General features: G+C 38.9%; 1 protein-coding gene and 1 long non-coding RNA gene across 3 annotated transcripts in view; one reads left to right on the top strand and one right to left on the bottom strand.

Moving 5' to 3' along the window:
• ZNF277 (zinc finger protein 277) overlaps positions 1-21154 on the top strand; it is a 53448-nt gene that overhangs the window by 19542 nt on the left and 12752 nt on the right. The window contains exons 2-6 of one of the 2 annotated variants that reach the window (XM_031615651.2): positions 1376-1577; positions 4236-4324; positions 6126-6208; positions 18069-18160; positions 19970-20080. In XM_031615651.2, the coding sequence (XP_031471511.1) occupies positions 1376-1577; positions 4236-4324; positions 6126-6208; positions 18069-18160; positions 19970-20080 (577 nt within the window). Of the gene's footprint in view, positions 1-1375; positions 1578-4235; positions 4325-6083; positions 6209-18068; positions 18161-19969; positions 20081-21154 lie in introns of both variants that reach the window. The other variant, XM_090137609.1, reaches the window with a different exon arrangement.
• LOC149919468 (uncharacterized) lies at positions 1443-7920 on the bottom strand. The gene is made up of 4 exons (XR_016465188.1): positions 7415-7920; positions 5280-5347; positions 2203-2330; positions 1443-1509 (listed from the first exon to the last, which is right to left on the bottom strand). It is a non-coding gene; the product is annotated as an uncharacterized LOC149919468 (long non-coding RNA).

The raw sequence follows: 21154 nt of genomic DNA, 5'->3' as shown, positions 1-21154 counted from the left end.
CCACTTGACTCCAAACGTAGCATCAAAATTAGCTGCTTTTTCAGAGATTTCGATGATATGAGTAGATTTATTTGTTCTATTTTGATGTTTGTATTATGTGCTAATCCATTAACTTCTACGCTAAAGGCTGTGGCCTTTGTTCTGCTCTGTGCATTTATCCTCTTGTTCAGTGTTCTCTTGCAGCAGATGAGCACAAAGGTATTTTCATGGCTTCTTTTTTACTTCACCTCCTCCTTTGAAATAAATTGCATAAGCTTTGAAATAAATTGTATAAGCTTCTTCAGTTGCCACACTGGTCCAGCAGTCAATATTTAAGTAATTCTCTTTCAGTATTAGCCACGCTCTTCGGGCATCAGTACTTCACCCCTGTTTATTCCTGCTGTCACTCACCTGTGCACTGGAAGATTAACAGATCTGTTCTCCAAGTCCAATTCTTCAGGTCCAAACAATTGCTTCTCCCCAGTACTCATGCTGAGTAACTGCATCAGCTCCTTGTCTGTGTCACAAAGAAATTCCTGCCTTACACACTTGTCTCTCGAAAGTCAATTTGATGAGGCAGACAGGCTTTTGTTTATTTGGACTTATGAATGTTCAAATAGGTCATTGCAAGAGATCTGCACCAAAAATGAGCAAAAAGCACTGTAGGTGCTTACTGGGCAGAGCTGAACTGGCTGGCAGAGTATCTGCTTAGTTCTCTTGGCATCGTTAAGAGTCAGCAAGTGCAAGGGAAATTAAGTTGCTCTACTTGTCACTGTAAACACATTTTAATGACGCTTCAGGCTATAAACCAATACTGTAAGAATGCAAAAACCTAGAATCTTGCAGTTAAAAAGTTCTGCTTAGAAGTGCTGACCCTTTTGATAGGATTGCTGTATCATTTAGAGTAGCAGCTGCTGTTCTTAAAATAGGAAAAATTGGAACAATGTATACAACCTCAGTGTAATAAAGAAATGTCTGGGGGAAGGGAATAGGCTGTAGTGCAGGTAAAGCTAGCAGAGGAGGAATGTCAGGAGCAGCTGTATTGCTGCAGGTAACTCTGTGTGCTGTGCACTACCATCGCTCCGTGCTGTGCAGTTTTACCAGGTAAACGGAATTCAGTGTATCACGCCCATCAGTCTTCTGTCAACACACTGCCTTGCCAGAGTATTTTGTATTTTCATATGGCGTAAGTAGAAGCCTTAACGGTTGTGCAGGGCAGATTTTGTGTTCCACAAAAGCAGCATAGAACTGAAGAAGCTGTATTTCCTATGTTTTTGTGCCCTCTTCCCCTTGTGGCTCCCAGCAGCACCTGTTTACCTCTGTCCCCATCTGCACTGCAAAATTTGTCACTTAGTCAAAACTACTTTAATTATTTTTTTATTTGTCTTCTTTACAGAGTGTATTTTGGAGCCTCTGTCTCTACCAGAAAGTCCAGCAAGTCCCGATGGTGTTGCTGCTGTAGAAAGTTCTTCTTCTGTGCCTTGCATTTTCTGTGAAGAATGCTATGTCTTAGCAGAACAAAACCAGCTCCTGAAGCACATGATAATTGAACACAAGCTTGTCATTGCAGATGTGAAACTGGTTGCAGATTTTAAAAGGTATGGAATGTATTGCTTATACTGGATGTGTATTTGAAAGTATATAAAGTTTCAGAAAACAAGAAATTGTCTTTCTAAAATACTGGTTTTACAGTGGATTGTTGTATGGTTACAACATAGGGCAATTCCTCTGTTAGAAATTCTTTGTCATATCCTTCTCAACTCATGTTACTAACCAGCAAGCTAGAGAGCTGTTTATTTCATAAAGCGCACTCTAAACAATCAACTCTTCCATTTTTTTGTCTTATTTGTATAGGAAAAGATTATTTCTACCACTATATAATGTCCTAAAGCTGTATTGTGTACAGAAGCTGCTCAGCACATGAGCTTCCACATTCTGGGGTGAAATTCATTTACCCTGTCTTAGGGATGCTAGTATTTCCCCACAGAAATCAGATTTAATCCTTAACTGTACTTCACAGGTCTGTGATCAACATGTAACTGTGACTCCTACAGCTGTGTCACTGATCACCTCAGCAGGATCACATTTGGCTTGCTTTCTTTTCATGTCCTGTGGTAGCTGGCACAGCCCCAGCTGGCTTGTGATTTCAGAGACTGGGCACTTGTTTGGCATTTTGCTTCCACACACAAGGATGTATGGTCCTGTCAGTAAGCTAGACAGTACCTACTAATTTGTAGCTAGCTCTGTTGCAGTGTTTAGATGTTAGGTGGCTGATTTCTTAACTAGAAGGAGTTTTCTGGTAGGTCTTCCATGACAAGTTACTCAGGCAAAGACAGTAATTTGTGCCTAACCTGAAAGATGCAAAAAAATTAAATATTAGGATGAAATTTGGGAAGATAAAAGCCGTATAAATCCTTATTCTGACATATGAGTTTAACATTGCTTAAAATTGAAGACTGATGCTTGTTTTTGTTTGGTTTTGTGCTGAAAGCAGCAGAACAAGAATTCAGTGTTCTTCGGAGATAATGCTGTTTTCCTCAAATAAATAAAGGGATCAGAACTGCTCAGTAATGGAATGCCAGTTTAAGAGTGCTTGGGGGATTATTCTGGGTTACTAAAAATGTATTTGAAAACCACCTCTTCAAGAAAAAGTCAATTTAGATTTATTTTTTTTTTTCTGTTAATGCAATTGGAAGGTATCCAAATGTTATAGAAAATGGCCCCAGGATGTAAACTCATGGAGTTGTTACTCTGAAGTGTCTTCTCTTCTTTGCTGCATCAATTATTAGCAAATTAGTCTAATACTGTGAACAAATAGGCAAGTATAATCTAAGGTGTTTAAGTGAAGTGTGGAAATTAAGGGAAATTAAGGGAATATGTATACAAATACATAACATTGTGCATACGTAATATATTCAGCAAAGTTACAACCAGTCTTAGTTACACCTTTATTGACAGAACAACAAGAGCTGAAGGGTCCAGAGAAGAGCAATGCTAATGTACAACTTTTTTTTTCTTAAGCTTAGAAAAATAAACATAAGTTGGCAGTAGGAGAAGGGGTAGAAATGAGGGGAATAAGCTTTCAACACGTGCATGATGTAGAGGTCACTGACCATTTATTCTCTCTATCTGGAAGTGTGACAAGGTATTGGCTTTGTCTGAGCATCGATTCTTTGAGTTAAGTTGCAGTCTTATGGTAGCAAGTTGCTTAAGAGTAAGCTGGCTTCATGGCATAGAAATTATGGTGTGATGAGTCTGTTTAAATGGTGTTCGCTTATTTCACTACAGGGGACAGAGTAGGTGACATCTTGAATCCTTTTGCACGTTTATGTCCTAAAAACTCCAGGAGTCTTTATGACAGCATGTCAGTAAGAAACAGCCACTGAATAGCTAGCCTGACCAACTCTATCATGATTAATGTCATGCACCAGTCATAAATATAAATGTTAACATGTACTTAAGCATTTCCCAATTCATTATTATTATTATTTTAAATTTTTGAATATAAGCACAAGGGCTGCTTTACTCCTTTCATCGCAGAACTGAGTGTGTAATAATTATTTTTTTTTTGCTAGACAATAGCTTCTATTTCAGTGGAGCCTAATCTCTGATGAGGTCTGTTAATGGTGCTATAACAAACTCTGATAGTGCAGGCATGCTTTTAAACAACTGTTGATGGGTTAAACTTTCAAGATGTGTTTAGAGCCTTTCTTATTCTGTCTGCTACCTCACCCCCCACTGCTTGGGGACTTCGTTTTTCTGTCTTCCTAGTTGTCTGCCAAGCTCCAGCTTTCAGTAACTCCACGGGAGACCTGCCAAGACATCACTTTTGACAAGCTGGTGTTTTTACTGAGTTTCAGATACTTGCCTGCATCTTACAGAACACCAGCCTCAATATTTTGGGAATTTGAGAGTACTCTGTGGTATATCTTTTCAGTAAAGATGCACCTGAATGGCATATCTGTTCTGGTCACAGTGTTCATGTAAAGCTAAATGTAAGTCTTTCATTTTGACAGGGTAGTTGAACCCAAGTTTAATGAAGCTGAGTAAATTTAATGAATTGGAAAACCAGATTAAAGGAGGAAAATACTGAGAGAGGAATTAAAGGGAAAAAAAAAGAAAAAAAGAAAAACCAAAACAACTCCACCAAGATCTCTAAGAATTTAGAGAATGAAAGACATGAGAGCAGATCAGCTGTTTATTAAATCTCTTTCATTCCTCTTTCTTCACTAATTATCTCCCCCTTATTTGTAAAGATACATCTTATATTGGAAGAAGAGGTTTGCAGAACAGCCCGTCACAGACTTTTGTAGTGTGATAAGAACAAATTCGGAAGCTCCCTTAGGTGAGTATACTGCTTATTTACTTTTGGCCAGATCTCATGATAATTACATGCTTTGAGGCAGTCAGATATGAAATATCCTGACACTAGGTCAGAATACTCAAATCAACTGCATATTTAACTGTACCCTTTTGAAGGATTGCAGCATGCTTCAATACTGTGCTAATTAAGGATTAAGTCAACTCCAGGCTTTAAACACTGCCAAACTGGGGCCAGTTGCACATCAAGGCCCAGAAGCAGTGCTGATCCTCATAATGGCTAGGGAGGCCTTGGTACCTACTGCATAAATAATCTCTGACTGTCCTGGAAATGTGGAGAAATGTTCACAGGGAACTGTCTTCTCAAATTCACCCTGCTCACCACTATTGGCTTGTGCCACTGACTTCTCCTAGGCAGCAGGGCCACAGTCACATACATTTCCTTTCTCCTGTTCCTGTGCTTACTGCCCTGGAAATGTTAGGAGAAAATCCCCTCACATAGGAGTACAAGGCCTGCAATTTTCTGCACTCTGACACACAAGACCAGGACTGTACTTCAGGGCTCTGGCCCTGTTTGACAACCCATGGTAATGTCAGAGTCTGATTGTACAAAAGAAGTTTTTCTCTTAAGTAGACCAAAACTTATTAAGTGTGGGAATAAATTTCCTGTTGTGAACTTCAGACCTTCTGTTCCAGGTAAATGTGTTTCTTTGGCTTCCCATTTTGTAACAGAAATACATAATTTACCTAAAAGCAGATAGGAGAATATTAGGGCTTTTCTGCATCTTTAATACTCTATGGAGAGCTCATAAGAGAGGAAAAATGCATGCAACCAGTGCCAGAGATGGGTGGAAATAAAGTATTTTAATTGAAATGCGTTTTAAGAAAATGGTTGTAGAAAATGTGGAAATCACTTTGAAGACTGTAATTACCTTTATCTCACATATGAATAATTTTGCTGCTGAAATTTTAACACCTACCACTCAATTTGAAAATTGCAGATCAAGCACCTGAAGGTCCTTGCCACAATTGTAATCCAGCAGTAGCCCTTCAAGAGAATAATGGGAACATTTTGTTAATTTTAATGATGAGCTCTTTGAAATGCAATAGCCCAGAAATCAGGAGTTTTGTCTTATTTCATATGGAGTTCTATGTAAAAAGATGGGGAAGTCTGAAATCTACCAACTTTAAATGGTGCAAGACTTATTAATAGTTCAGTCCATTAACCACATAACTCTTTAGTAAACATAAACTGTATATATTTAAACATGAAATATGTATTTTAAAATGTCAGTATATGTTATTAAACAGTTGTGATATATACTTGCAGATGGAATGTGATCTGACTGTAAAAGGTGACTTTGGCAGGGCAATTACCACTGCAAATTGGTAATTATTTGGAAAATAAGTGAAAAATCCCACGTGAAAAATAGAGTTAAAAGTCATTTCATTTTTCTTTCATGCTGACTTTATACTGTGAGGAATATCAGTGATTAAAATTACTTTATGTCTCCAGAAGAACCAATATAAAAGAGAATAAAGATGGTAGTGTGGAAAACCTGTGCAAGACATTTGTCTTTATACTGCACTATAAATGGTATAAACTCAATTCAGTTTAAGATCAGATGCATGTTTAATGGCTGATATAAGGTTTTTTGAGTAATTGTGTACAAATATTTAAGCCAGTTTCATAGTGTAATTAAAATAGCTGACTTTTATAGATTTAAAAAGTCATTGCATCCAAGGTTTAGCTGATTATATGCCACAAATGTTCAAAACTGCAGCAACCTCCCATGCCTTACCCACGCTTCCTGATCTCTTAACAGAAGAGCAGGACAATTATTTTCTTCTTTGTGATGTCTTACCAGAAGACAGATTACTTAGAGAACAGCTTCAGCAAAAGAGACTGGTAAGAAATTACATTTACTTCAGTTTTAAAGTAAACAGTTCCATTGTATAAAATACTGGAATGTAGAGGGTGTTTTAAAGTTAAAGCATTTTTTGCTAAACTGCAGAATGATCTTTTTTTTTTTCTTAGTTCATTTCCTTAGCTGCTACAGAAGGGCACAGAAACTTCTTGTTTGTCGATTTTTTCTGAGGAATGAATTTACAGGTTGTATGTCAGTGTTCCACAGGAGTGGAAAATATGCCCAGAGCACAAGAAAAGGCTGAGTGTACTGAATGTTTTACTTCTTGGAAGAATCTGCAGTGCACTGACACACTATCTGTTGTGTATTCATTTACATCTAGGGAAGTTAGCAAAATAAAACTCAGTGTGTAATATCGTGAAACGGAAAGGTGATACTTAAAATTATTAAAGCAAGTTGTTTCTGTGCTTTCAAACACTTTGACTCAAATTGCTTTAATTCACACTCACATACTCCCATGCACCAAGATGCGTGATTGGAGAAAGTCTGGCCAGGATCATTTCTGACAGCTATTGAGTCCTCATGAAACCCTCTGGAGTTCTTGCCTGGTGATGACAACCTATTCTTTGGACAGATCTCTTGTATCTTAGGAGTTATCAGTTTTGACTGGGTAATCCTTTGGTTTAGGCTTTCACTGACTTCAGCTTCCATAAGTCTTAGTCCAAGCTGCTAATCACTGTTCTGTTTTGTTTTGTCTTCTTGTTTGAAATACGTTTATGTAGTCTGTTTTATTCCTTAGGCTAATCTAAAACATGAGCAAGGAGCTCATGGATAAACTCAAAGGGAAGAAGAAGGTACGCTATGTGTGGAAATATTATTTCCACTTGAGAAGAATACAGGAATGTTGTCAGGGCCTGTGGGTATGCAATGAGGAAGGCTAAGGCCCACTTGGAATTTGATCTGGCAAAGTCAAGGATAGAAAGGCTTTTCTAAGTATGTCAGTAGTAAAAGGAGAAATAGAGAAAATGTGGATACGCTATTGAATGAGATGGGTTTCCAGGTAACACAGGATGCTGAGAAGAAGGAGATACTGAACGCCTTTTTTGCTTCAGTCGTTGCTACTAAGACTGCTCCTCAGGAATTCCAGACTCTGGAAGTAGGTGAGAAAGTCTGGGGAATGGAAGACTTCCCTTTGATCTAGCAGGATACAGTCAGAGACCATCTAGCCAAAATCAATGGACACAAACCCATGGGCCTTGATGGGATGCACCAACATGTGTTGAGGGCGCTAGCGTAAGTGACTGCTGAACTGCTCTCTATCATCTTTGAAGGGTCTTGGAGAACAGAAGAGGTCCCTGAAGACTGGAGGACAGCCAGCATCACACTGGTCTTCAAAAAGGGCAGGAAGGAGCATCCAGACAATTACAGGCCAGCCAGTCTCACCTTCTGTGATGTCATAACCAGCTGGGTAGATGCAGAATGAGCAGTGGATATTGTGTACCTTGACTTCAGCAGGGTGTTTGATGCTGTCTCATGTAGCATCCTTGTAATGAAGCTTAGAAAGTGTGAGATAGATGAGTGGACAGTGAGGTGGACTGAGAACTGACTGGCTGACTGGCAAAGCTCAAGGGTTATATTCAGTGGTGCAGAGTCTAGCTGGCAGCCTGTAACTAGTGGTGTTCCCCAGGGGTCAGTACTTGGTCTAGTCTTGTTCAACATCTTCATCAGTGACCTGGATGAAGGGATAGAATGCACCCTCAGCAAGCTTGCTGATGAAACAAGGCAGGGAAGAGTGACTGACAGCAGCAGAAGGATGTGCTGCCATTCAGCAAGACCTGAACAAACTGGATTGTTGGGCAGAGAGGAATCTGATGAGGTTTAACAAGGGCAAATATGTAGTCCTGCACCTGAGGAGAAATAACTGTATGCATCAGTACAACTTATGGGATGACCTGCTGGAGAAGAGCTCTGCAGAGAAGGACCTGGGTGTTAGGTTGGCCATGAGCCAGCAGTGTGCCCTTGTGGTCAAGAAGGCCAATAGTATCCTGGGATGCATTAAAAAAGGCGCGGCCAGCAGGTTGAGGGAGGTGATCCTCCCCATCTACTCTGCACTAGTGAGGCCACATCTGGAATATTGTGTCCATTTCTGGGCTCCCAAGTTGAAAAAAGGCAGGGATCTTCTAGAGAGAGTCCAGAAGAGGGTGACAAAGATGATTGAGGACCTAGAGCATCTCCTATATACGGGACTCTTCAGCCTGGGACTCTTCAGTCTGGAGAACGGAAGGCTGTTTATAAATATCTTAAGTGTGTGAGTCAAGTCAATGGGGATGCACTTATTTCAGTGGCAAGCAACAATAAAATAGGTGCCAACAGGCAGAAACTAAAACACAGGAAGTTCTGTAGTAATGCAAGTAAGAACTTCTTTACTGTCAAAATGACAGAGTATTGGAACAGGCTGCCCATAGAGGTTGCAAAGCCTCCGTATCTGGAGGGCCAGAGAGATGATAAAAGGCCTGTAGCACCTCTCTTATGAGGAAGGGTTGAGTGACCTGGGTCAGACTTAAAAAAAGAATACTCAGAGAGAATCTGATCAATGTCTATTAACATGTAAGGTATGGGAGGCAAAGGGACGAGGCCAGACTTTTCTAAATGGTGTGTGGTGATAGGACAAGGGGAAATGGCCACAATCTGAAGTATAGAAAGTTCTGCACAAACGTGCATAAGAACTTCACAGTAAGGGTGACAGAGCACTGGGATGGGCTGCCCAGAGAGGTTGTGGAGTCTCCTTCTTTGGGGACATTCAAGACACGCTTGGATGCCTACCTGTGCAACCTGGTCTGGGGAGCCTGCTTTGGTAGGGGGATTGGACTTGATGATCTCTAGAGGATTGGACTTGATGATCCCTTCCAGTCCCTAAGTTCTGTGATTCTGTTTTTCTATGATTCTGTGAAATATTCAAGACCCATCTGGATGTCTACCTGTGCGAACTGCTGTAGGGACTCTGCTTTCACAGGGTGTTGGACTCGATGACAGCTTGAGGTCCCTTCCAGCCCCTACAATTCTGTGATCCTGTGATGTTTCCTCAAATTCAGAAGAGTGCAAGGCTTTAGCCCAAAGCACTACTGATTTTGTTTACTACATACTTAAGTTATGAAAGGAAGAGTTACACATTCTTACTGTGATGTGAAATAGCCTTTGCTATAAACACTGCTTTAAGTATCAGAATTGTATCTTGAGTTTTTACAGAAAGTTTTTGTGAAATTAAGCTGCTGCTGTAGTTGTAGCTAAAGGACTCACAGCTTTAGTTAAAGCATTAAAGTCTGTTTAGTTTTTTATTTCCTTTACTGCAGTCTGAGTGTTGACTTGCAAGTTAAATACTTATTTTGCTTTGCAAAGCCTTTTACCTCTAGACAAGTGTAGCAATGAAGAGTGAGCTGGCAAGTGGGCTCATGTGAGTTGCACAGAATAAAGACCAGAACCGCAAAACTGCCAGTGATTTTGCTGCAGTCTTTGAACCCTAACTGCTGTCTCCAACAGTAGGCTCAAACAAGGACAAATGCTATCTTTAAAATGTGCTAGCTACAGCACCAGTATAGGAATATTTTAGGCTGTATTGCAGCAGGGGAGCTAGCCAAGGTGGATGTCATGCCGAGACATTATGGTGACTGTGATGTACTGAGGGAGACCAAGAAATGAGTCTATCTAGGTTAGAGTGCAGCTCGCTAAAATAGCTGACAAGGCTATGTGATAAAAAACAGATACGGTCTTTTGCAAAAACACAGTTTTGTACAAAAGAATTACTGGTTGTGAAGATCAGTAATGAAAACAGGCAGGGCAGTCTGGAGTCAAAACTCAAGATAGTAGGAAAGGCAATTTCATTGTAAGTTCTTGGGGTTATCTTTAAGGTTTTTCTTTAAAAAAGTAAAAACCCCAAACCTACTTTTGAAAATGTACACTTCCTACCGCAGTGCCGGCCTTGTGTTGCTGTGATGTTCACGTGACTGGTAGTTTTAGATAAAGAGGCTGCAGTTCCACCCTGAAAGGCAGTCTTCACAAGAAGTGAAGAAGGGACAAAGAGATGTTTGAAATATGGAGCTGTACCAATTTCCTACCATGAGTTGCTCCTATTATCTCCAGTGTTTCACAAGCTTAAGCAGGGATAAGTTTCAAGAAGCTGAAGGTATGCACTGAAAGAGATTGAGATGCTAGTCTGATACGGCCCATTGCACCATCTGAAGGACTTACAGATAGTGTTAGCATGTTACTACCTACATCATTGAAATTCAGTAGGTCCTCTTTCCCTGTTTGAAGTTCTATATTCAATAACTTTTCTCAGGCACTTTGGAACTTTGCCCATCCTCCACAGGCTTTTGAAGAACTAACAGTCAGAAATTGTTTTATCTAATTCCATAATGACTCTTCAGTAAATTCCATAAGATTTGAATATATACAACTTTGAGTATTAAACCCTTTTTTAGGTTTTGTTTATCTGCTTCTTTTAAGTGCATTTTGTTTATAGTCTTAACGTAATTAACCTTTTCTGCGAAGACTGAAGTCCTAGGAATCCTGTTTTTGTCTATAGTTGGTCTCTTATTACCTTAAGGAATAAGGTAGTTTGCTGTTTTTATTTGCTGATTAGTTCTAATGGATGAGGAGGGTGATGTTTTCTGCTACTGCATTTTACTGTGTTAGCCTGTCTTAATCTTCTTTTGTTCCTCTTAGTTCCAAAATACTTTATGTCCAGCTTCAGCTTGGTAGTTCTACTACTTGGTAGTAGTTCAGTGTATAGTTCAGCCTATGTAGTAGTTCAGCTTACAGTATGTAGTAGTTCAGCATATAGTTCAGCCTGTGTAGTAGTTCAGCCTATAGTATACATCTACTGCAATTCACCCTTCTTTTTCTTTTCCATCATCTTTACATAGTTATTTAGTTTATATTCATATCATGAAAATCTTACTCTCTTTTCAAATTGAGTCAGTTTCTTGAACAAGCAGTAAGAATGTCTTCCACATCAGTGTCACAGTGCCCTTCAAAATGACCTGAGTCATCCATTCCATCACTGATTATAGCCTCTTGAAGTGTAGGTTCTAGTCTCTATCCGTTCAGCATCTAACTCAATTCAAGAAGAGACGAGAGGAAGCATCTGTGAACAAGAGGGGCAGCTAAGGAAGCAGTGCCTTACGGCTGTTCCAATTAGTCTTTGTCACTGGTTACTTAGAACCTGAGCTCTGCAGTCAAGGCTGAAATCTAGGGTGTAAGGAATGAAAAAGTCATTTTGCCTATTTCTGAGAGGCAATTTGCCATATAAAGCAAGTCAGGAGACTGAAGATAGTGGAGATAGAACTAGAATACTCTTAATTTCTACACCAGGCGGACAGACACTCTTAGATGATGGTAGATCATTGCCCCATTGTTTTATCTGTTTCCCAGAAGCAGGTTTCCATGACATCATCCTTCATTTCTTAATCTTTGATATATGCAGTTCTGTCTGTCCAGCCAGCAGGGCTCTGTTTATGAACTATGGACTACGTATGAATTTTTAAATCCATTGCATTTTAAGGGAAAGTACGAGAAGTATTCAGCAAACACATCTGTCTTGTTGGTATGAAAGCTGATTTCAAAGGTGTTGAGTGCTTTATGGGCTGGAGGTCCTATCCTGACAAATACATTGTATTTCCTTGTACCTTAAGCTCTTTCCTGAAGCACTTTTCCGGCAGGTGTCTGATAATGTTAAAGAAAAGGCACCCTGCATGAGGTGGCATTGAAGAGGATTCAGTAATGATTACAGATATATTTTTTTTCTGTACTCAGGAGGCAAGAGAGTAATGCTTGAAGTGGCAGAATCGAACTCAGAGATCTGTAAGGGGAGAAGATAAATATAGAAGTTAGGACGCAGGTTGTTGATAGACAGCTATGATTGCATGTCTTTATACAAGTATAAAGTTTCTGACACTGTAATTCTTTATTTTTTTTTTCCTAGCAGCCACAAGCACAGCCTGAAACTCATCAGCCAGTCTTTGAGGAAACTATAGGCACAAAAACAAATTTAAATCTCTTAATCTAAAAATAGTTTGTCCTGAAGGTATATATAATTGTCAAACTTGGCAAGTGTTTAGAGTCTCAGGTCTCACCAGACCCAGTATTTGTCACTGAGTGCTGTACAGTTGGTTTTGTGTTTTTTGTTTTTTTTTCCATTGGCAGTAAAGTATATAAGCAGCTTCTTGTGATATGTCAGCATGATTCTTTTATTTTGTTATGTTATTTTTTTTTAAACCAGAATCTGTTTCACCTGGTTCCTTTGCCTACAGCAATAGCTAATTTCTCTGAACACACAGCAGGAAAGTGTAACTCTTACTTAAATTGGAAGAAACTAGAACTAAAGCCTCACACTGTGTATTTGAGAGATCACCTAGGAGGGCTTGATAAAATATGTATTCTTCTTGTCTCTATCTGTTGTTATTCAGATCCAGATTCACACCCACTTGCTGCCTCTTGCAGTATCCTATTTCCCAGGCAGACAGTCTGATTTCAGTAGTATTAATGAGTCAGTTATCATAACAGCAGAGAGCGTGGCTTGTAATTTTGCACTCTTTGGAGCAGGGAGTATGGCAGCACGTTCAGTGCAGCAGGACTCTGCTGATTCAGATATTTGCATGCTTCATACTCAAACCATTGGGAAGTTTCCTCTTCAAAGAAGCATCTTCAGACAAACTACCTCCCCAGGGGATGTATAGTTTATAAAAAGCTTTAATTGGAATTTCTGTAAAATGTGAATTTGCATAACGTTCTATCTTTCCAGTCTTTTGCCTAGACAATTTAAGAGCAGAAGACCAAAACTGGCAAGACAGATGCCAACAAGAATCCTGAAACTTCAGAATTGTCTTTCTGTAGTCCAACCCAGTACTGAAATACTGCATAAAGCTGTGTATGCTTCATTCTTTGGACTAGAGATTTTAGACCGTCTTGTCAGGGTTCAGGGCGGCAAACTTTTTTTCTCCAGAACATCTTAAAAATGAAGATATACTGCTGCCGGTTCCATTTTACAGACTGACCTGCAGATTCCAGTCTTCCACTTCACAAATGGTTCATGGACTGAGGAACAATAAGTTCTCATCTTATTGCAGCCACAATTCACTGCATGATTTCGTCCCAAACTGCGCAGTGTAATCTACCTCTAGCTTATAGCTAGAGAAATCCTGCCTTGATTTCTTTCCTCTCAGAAGTGCTGTATTTATAAAAAACACAGGATTTTAGAGAAAGAAGTGATGGTTTTTGCCAGACCAACTGATATACTTGGAAGAAACAGGCAGACCACCAGTTTCTTAAGGTTGCCCACAAGCAGCAAAGCTTGTGCAGAGTGCTCATTGTGAATAGTTGTTCTGTATAATAGACCAGATCTATGCATTTAAAAGGTAAATTGTTTGTTAGTAAAGAATTGTATGCTAACAGTATAGTAGTCTGCAAACAGTAAAGTAAGGCAACTTAGCACCTCAGCTACAGTATAGGATGGAGAGAGGGGTAGCAGGATCAGAAGAGTCTTATGTGTCTCAAAATTAATTGTCCTGAGCTCCTGGCTTTTGGTTCCAATGGAGCTGGTTCTCAGTCTTACCTTTTGAAGGTACGTCTTGAATGTATTTTGAAATATAGACAAGAAACAAAATAATTGTTTAGGGAAAAGTGCTTACTAGCTTAACTATGCATTTTTCATCTCTGATTATCAGTGTGAATTCTTGCTGATGCACAGTGCTTAAGCACTTCTGGAAGAAAAAAAAAAACAGTAATTTCATCCAAAATATTGCTTCCAGTGAGAGGAACAGGCACATTTTTCAGAAACACTTTAAACTGCCACCTCCCATGAGCAAGACTGAACTCCTCATAACCTTAGACTGAGCATCAGAATGTGTATGGCATTTTTAGACACTAGGTTACAAATTTTAATGCAAATGATCAAATTTCTTTTGTATTAACAGCTTAGCTTAGAGTGGTGATATATTCAAAGATAGTTGTCCTGCTATAAACACTTGTACATCCTTACTATGTTTTTTTTGCTTGCTTTGATTTTTTTTGTTTGTTTTGTTTTTTGTTAAAACACAGCAGAGATATGATCTTAAAATTTGTCTGGATTGGTTCTTTATGGTAGATCAGCCATATACTGAAAACTGTATAACTGCAAGCTGTAGAAGAGTATGTGCCCACAGAGAAAAAAGGGAATTGGATTAATGGCTGTTTCACAAGTAGTTTGACAGTCTTCAGTGAAGTAATGCATTTTTTTTAGTGTATCACACAGTATGATGGGAAGATTGAAAAATGAATAGCTGACAGAACTGCTGAGAAAAGATAAAAAGAGATGGGCATCAGGAATTATTCATCAAACAGTATCAATATTGTACACTAATTGCCTGAAATCAGATTCTGGCATTTGAGTCACTTTCTGTTCTAGTGTTTTGGAATATCTTCTCTGCCTTTACTCAGCTCTTATTCGTTGTGAGAAAATAAAATTAACATATGTTCAGTTTGTTATCTGTATGCCTTTTCCTTGAGTAACTTTGTCTTCTTATTCTCTGACACTTTGATATGATACAATGTCCTAAAAACTTTTGGAAAATCCTTATGACTGAAATGTTTTTGGTTTTGTTTTTTTTTCTTAATATAACAAATACAACATTACAGTTCTGACAATTTGGAAACTGGTGTAGGTAATGAAGTAAATTGTTTATTTCTTGCCCCACAATTTGAATTCAAATTTGGCTTAAATTTTGAAGCTGAGCACCTTTCCTTAGAAAGACCATAGAAGTTTTATACAAAACTCTAATTGTCATATCCCATCAAAGTACCAGGAATGGAGTTAAAGGCTGTTTGGGAGTGTCATTAGGGAAGAGTACTGTACTTGATTTGAGCCACTGCTTTCAATTTCTCACCTCTGCAAGTGCCAGAATTGGTTTCTGTCTTGGAAAGTACCTGCCAGCAATGAATGATATGAACAAATGATAAAAGGAGTGTCTACATTGGAAAATATTTTTTAAATTCCACCAAGAAAATTTGTAAAGCAGTGGTGCTGTGTTAGACCTCTTAGCTGCCAGGCATGCTCGTGTAGGGAGAAACCAGAAGGGTGAAGAGCAGAGTAAGAAGAGCAGCATCTGACTGAAGGATGCAGTGCTGTTCTCATTCCCCCTCAGGCATAGCTGTGAATCGCAGCTCCCCAGGGCTCCAGTAAGCAGTTTGTAGGGAGTGGGAATCTGCAGTTTTGCAGCCAAGTGTCAAGTACTTTAGAACACTTCTTCTTTCACAGTAGAGTACAATTAGTAAGCTGTGATGTAATGTCATTAATGGGTGAGGAAGTTGCTGTCCTAACACTCAATTTGTATGCAATATCTTTTGATTTCCTTATAGACTGTTTCTAGTGTATTTTGCAAGTTATATAAACTACATGCCAATGCCTTCAAATTCAAAGTTAGCAAAACTGTGTGAGACATGCTACTAAAGGGAGAGAGGTGACAGCTCAGAGTACCAGCAAAAATTCCAGTTCTCACTGCTGTGCTATGGGATGCTTACTGCCCATGTGGAGCACAGATATTCCTACTTAATTGCATCTCTGCTGAAAGACTCTCACAAGACATGTTATGCTCCACTTATCTTTTCCTGCAGTCATTTTTTTTTATTTTATCATTTTTTGTTTATTTGTTGACATTTTGAATAACACTGCAGGATATCTGAGGATATGGTCTGGAATTTGAGTAGATACTACTGAACATGACTCCTACAAAAAAAGGCATGTCTTGTGCAAAATGAATAAAAAAGCCCCAGAATTTGCATCTGGAGAGTTGACAGAATCTTAGCTGATGTGCAGTAGCTAAAACACTAGAATATTTTGATTGAATATGGGCTGTAAAATGGTCTAAGACATGGTGCATTCTTTCATCACATTTGTTATGGGCTTGAGGACTAACAAAACTCAGGTATGATATGATACTTTGCTCTCCCTCTGTCCTTTGCTCAATGCAGCCTTCTGCTATTTAAAAAAAAAAAAAAAAAAAAAACAGTTATCATATTTTGGTCAACACTTGGCTGATAATGAGCCAACAGTGTGCCAAGGTGGCCAAGAAGGCCAATGGTATCCTGGCTTGTGTCAGAAACAGTGTTGTCAGCAGGAGTAGGGAAGTGATCATCCCTCTGTAATCAGCCCTGGCGAGGCCACACCTTGAGTACTGTGTTCAGTTTTGGGCCCTTCACTATAAGGAAGACATTGAGGCCCTGGAATGCATCCAGAGAAGGGCAACAAATCTGGTGAGGGGTCTGGAGCACAAGTCTTATGAGGAACAGCTGAGGGAATTGGGATTATTTAGTCCGGAGAAGAGGAGGTTCAGGGGAGACCTTATAGCTCTCTACAACTACCTATAAGGAGTTGTGATAAGGTTGGTTGGCCTCCTCTCCCTCATAACTAGCAATAGAACTGGAGAGAGTGGCCGCAAGTTGCACGAGGGTAGATTCAAGTTGAATGTTAGGAAAAAATATTCTCCCAGAGAGTGATCAGGTACTGGAATGAGCTGCACAGGGAGGTGGTGGAGTTATCATCCTTGAAGGTGTTAAGAAACATTTGGATGTTGTTCTGAGGGACATGATTTAGTGAAGAAATATTGGTGATATGTGGACAGTTGGACTGGATTATCTTGGTGGTCTTTTCCAACCTTGGTGATTCTATGATTCCATAATTTATTTGCCCAGCATCAGCCTCCTGAAATCCCTTGGTGCTGTGGTAGGCTGACTTGCACAACCAGGCAACTTCCAAGTATGTGTTGCAGCACATACTTGGGTCTTCAGTGCCAATGATTCAAGCTTTCCTCTTTTTCTCTTCTTTTTTTTTTATTTTTTTACCTGCTATGAAGTTTACCCACTGCACGTAGCTTAATGCAAACTTACACACAGGCTGTAGGCCAGTTTGGGTTTTAATCCGCACAAAACAGTACTGAAGAGGTAGGTCAGAAACACAGCGCCTCACTATTGCAAGCTTGAAGGAGATTGAGAGATTGAGAAAGTCTCCTAAAAAATTCAGTCAGGATCCCAAGCATTGGAGAGCAGACAGTTGCGTGTCTGAATAGCACAGAAAATAAACGTGTTACCAGTTGTCAGTTCTTAAAACATAAGCTCGAGGCAGTGTACTGTTAGGCTGAAGATGTGCAAAATTGTAATCCAAACACTGACTCCCTCGTGTCCCAGATGGTCGAGGCCTTTCCATCTGAAGTGTAAGGTAACCCGTCAGTAGAAACACGTCACTTGCTATGTGATTTTGTTTTTGTTAGGAAAATGGTGGTCAGCTGTTGCAAAGTGTCTAGCCAATTGCTCTCAGTTAAACAAGGCTAGTGGTAAAGGTGATTAATCAGCTTCTCCTTTCCCATGAGTTTATTGCATGCCGCAGCTCCTTGCAGAAACCACCATCCTTCGTCATCATTCTTCGTCGGGAAGAGGTCTACTAGACTGCCTGTGATTAGATGTGTAAAAGGAACATTATCATTCCACTAGGGTTTATGTGGTTACCCAGAAACTTGCTCACTGATAGCAGGGATAAATCTGAACCTACAAAGCGACAATGAAGTGTTACGTTATGTAAATAATCATTTAAATAGCTGCGTAAAATATCTCCGTGAGTTGTATTTCCTTCCACAGAACTTGCATAACACTAGAATTTTACTGGAACTTCACTAGAGCACACATTGCATTTGGAAAAACTACTGTTTATTTTGTGAGGAAATTCCCTCTCCTCCAATACTAACCTCAGGTTTCTGTCAGCAACTTTTCATTTTATATGGTCATTGGTAACAGTAAGGATAAAGAGGTATAATACTTACATGATAAAATGATTTTTTTTTTTTTAATCTGAATAACTGTATCTGTTTTTTTTTCTAGAGAGAAATTCTAGAACAGCAACAACGAGAGAGATATGACACAAGTTTTCATAGCATGTGTATGTTCTGTGATCAAGAATTCACGGGAAATAGGTTTGTTTATCTATCTTTTTGCTTTTAATTTATTTTTTCACATCTGCTCAGCTTTTTTGTTTATGATTTTAACATTGTCAAACCAGTTAGTGCCTAATGGTAGGAGTAGAAGCTAGAACTCTTTTGGGGTTATTGTTTAGGTATTTCTTTCAGCTGCTATTTTAAGAGGACTCTTCCCACTTTTCAGTCCTTTAATTATTCCAGTACAACTTTGTGTAATTATATGGTAAGCTGGAGATGAGAACAAAACCATTCTGAAGAGAGAGTTTTTCAGCAGTTGTGTTGGTGTTCAGAAAAGCAGTTTAAGCCAGTATGGATAATAAAAAAATACATTTATCTAGTAACACATTTTCCTGTTTATATTCACACTGGTTTGACAGTGTTTAAAGCTAGAATGAAAAAGAGAAAAGGAAAAATACAGAATCACAGAATCACAGAATGGCCCAGGTTGGAAAAGACCTCAAGGATTGTGAGTCTCCAATCCCAGTGCCACATGCAGGGCCATCAACCTCCCCATTTAATACTAGACCAGGTTGCCCAGGGCCCCATCCAATCTGGCCTTGAATGCCTCTAGGGATGGGGCATCCACAACCTCTCTGGGCAACCTGTTCCAGCACATCACCACTCTCACAGTAAAGAACTTCCCCCTGACATACAACCTAAATCTTCCCTCAACTTAAAACCATTTCCCCTTGTCCTGCTGTTACCTACACTTTCAAAGAGTTGACTTCCCTCCTGTTTGTAGGCTGCCTTTAGGTACTGAAAGGCTGCAATGAGGTCACTTTGCAGCCTTCTTTTCCCCAGGCTAGATTAGATTGAAAATAGATTGAGAATGGAGTGGTTTGCAGTACTGATCAAGTACCAGCAGAAGCTGCATTCACTTTTTTTATACACAGTTTCAGCTGGAGAAATTGAGTATTGTCCCTGAATGTTTGACTCATGGGTAGCTCTGCTAGTCTGAAAATGCAGAACCTGTGGTCATATCCCTACAGATCTTCCCAGTTTGGAGCGAGTATCCTATTTTCTTTACTGACAGATTTAGAGAACTCTAGATCATTCAGCATCCAAGATCATTGCTTTCTGCTTATTCTTGGGTCTGACAGACAGACTATGTGGTTTGAAAATTGCACTTGGACTGTGATGAGAGGAAGGTTCAGCAGTGTCTGTGCTTGGATTTTTCTCTAGTCCCTAAAAGCAGAAGATGATGAATAGAGATGTCAGACACCAAAGTAATTAACCAGTGCATTTCTATTAGAAGAATATCTTACTTTAATATTTGTTGTGTTAGTTCATGAACTAAGCGTCGTGAGACTGGTTAGTTTTACCCTACTGATGACGTGTTGTTGTGCTACTTTTGAGTGCTCTTTGTGTTGCTAGTGCTGCATGAAGCAATAGTGCTATAGAAGAGTATCACCCAAGAAACTTTTGTTAACCAGCATAGAGAAAACTAACAAATGGCTTTTTAGAATGTTTCTTAGGGCCATTGTTTGAAACGTGTTATTTGCTCATTCAAATTAATAAATGAGATTTGCTAAGAGAGGGTCAAAATAAAACTGTGTTGTAATTTTCATTAAAGGATTATATGGCATGCGTGCAGATTAGCCAGTTGAAATGTCACTTCACATACAGTAGATCTGAAGTTGAATACTTCCTGTTTGTTTGTTTGTTTGTTTTCTAGCTGTGGCAGCAATGCTATTATTGTTTATTTAATGTTGACTTTGCATTTTTAGAGCAGCTAGCATATTTTGACTGCGTAATTCTCATGTATATTCAAAAATACATAATGTTCTTTTTGAATGTCTTTTTTAGATCTGTCCTTCTCAATCATATGGCAAGAGAGCATGCTTTTAACATTGGGCTGCCAGATAACATTGTGAATTGCTACGAGTTTTTGGCTGTATTACAGGAGAAGCTTGACAAGTAGGTTTGTTTTTCATTGTTATTGTATTTAAATGGACTTGAGTGATATTTCATTTAACCTTGGAATTAAGTTGGGTTTAAATTAATTCAGTATTCATGGCTAGTCAAGAAGAAACTAAAAGAGAATGTAAGTTTTGCATGGTTATCTTAGAACACCTTGATTTATCAAAAGCTAATTCATAATACTTTGTAGGACATGTTGGCTGGAATAATAGTTACAGGTAGTGCTTTAGTTATTATGTGTTACAGTTTCCACTGACGTCAATAGTAGCATGCACCTTTTCCTCATAACTGCTAGTCAGTGATCTTCTTTATCACTGTAACCATATTTTTGTTAAACATCTCTTTAATCACTTAATATAGAGTTCTTGTGCCAATGATCTCTTTTATATAAGTAAATATGTATCAGTAATATGTGAGATGTTTGGTCTGTGCATTTGCTACTGCTTTCAGAGTATATCCCAGAGCAGAAGGGGAAGGCCAATCAATGTACATGCTGATTCAGAAGCATGTAAATCTGAGATGGCTGAAGAAGTTAAAAAGAGAAGAACTCCTTCGGGAGAAGAACTTTGATAGCAAAGACCAACAAACAGTTAACTTTGATTTTTTTTTTCAGGTTTATGTGTGCCCTTTATGGATTTAATAAATGGGACAGGCAATATGAAGTATGCCACTAATATAAATTGGGCTCTAGCAAAGCATGTACTTCCTTAAGACTGAAACTGCTGCTTTAAGAAGCCTACTAGATTTTAATACAATCTGTAACTAAAGATTCTAGGAGAAATTTGCATAAATCTTAAACTTCAAAATTAACAGCAACAGAACAGGGATTTGTGAAAACTGTAATATGGACATTAGATTAAGTACCCTTCCAGATGAATTTAGGATCCTTGGCACATACTTCTGCAAAAAAGAAAAAGAGATTCAAAGCACAGAAATGGCAGTGGTGATCCCTAATTTACAGTCTTTGGCCTATCAAAGAACATGCAGTCATGACAGATACAGGTAAAATCCCTCTAGAAATGAAGATATTTTTAAAATATCTTTTATGCTATGATTAGTGCTTCCTAATAC

This window comes from Phasianus colchicus, chromosome 1 (assembly GCF_987193195.1).
Source record: "Phasianus colchicus chromosome 1, bPhaCol1.hap1.1, whole genome shotgun sequence".
Classification (NCBI taxonomy): Eukaryota; Metazoa; Chordata; class Aves; order Galliformes; family Phasianidae; genus Phasianus; species Phasianus colchicus.
This window is presented reverse-complemented; position numbering and strand designations above follow the sequence as displayed.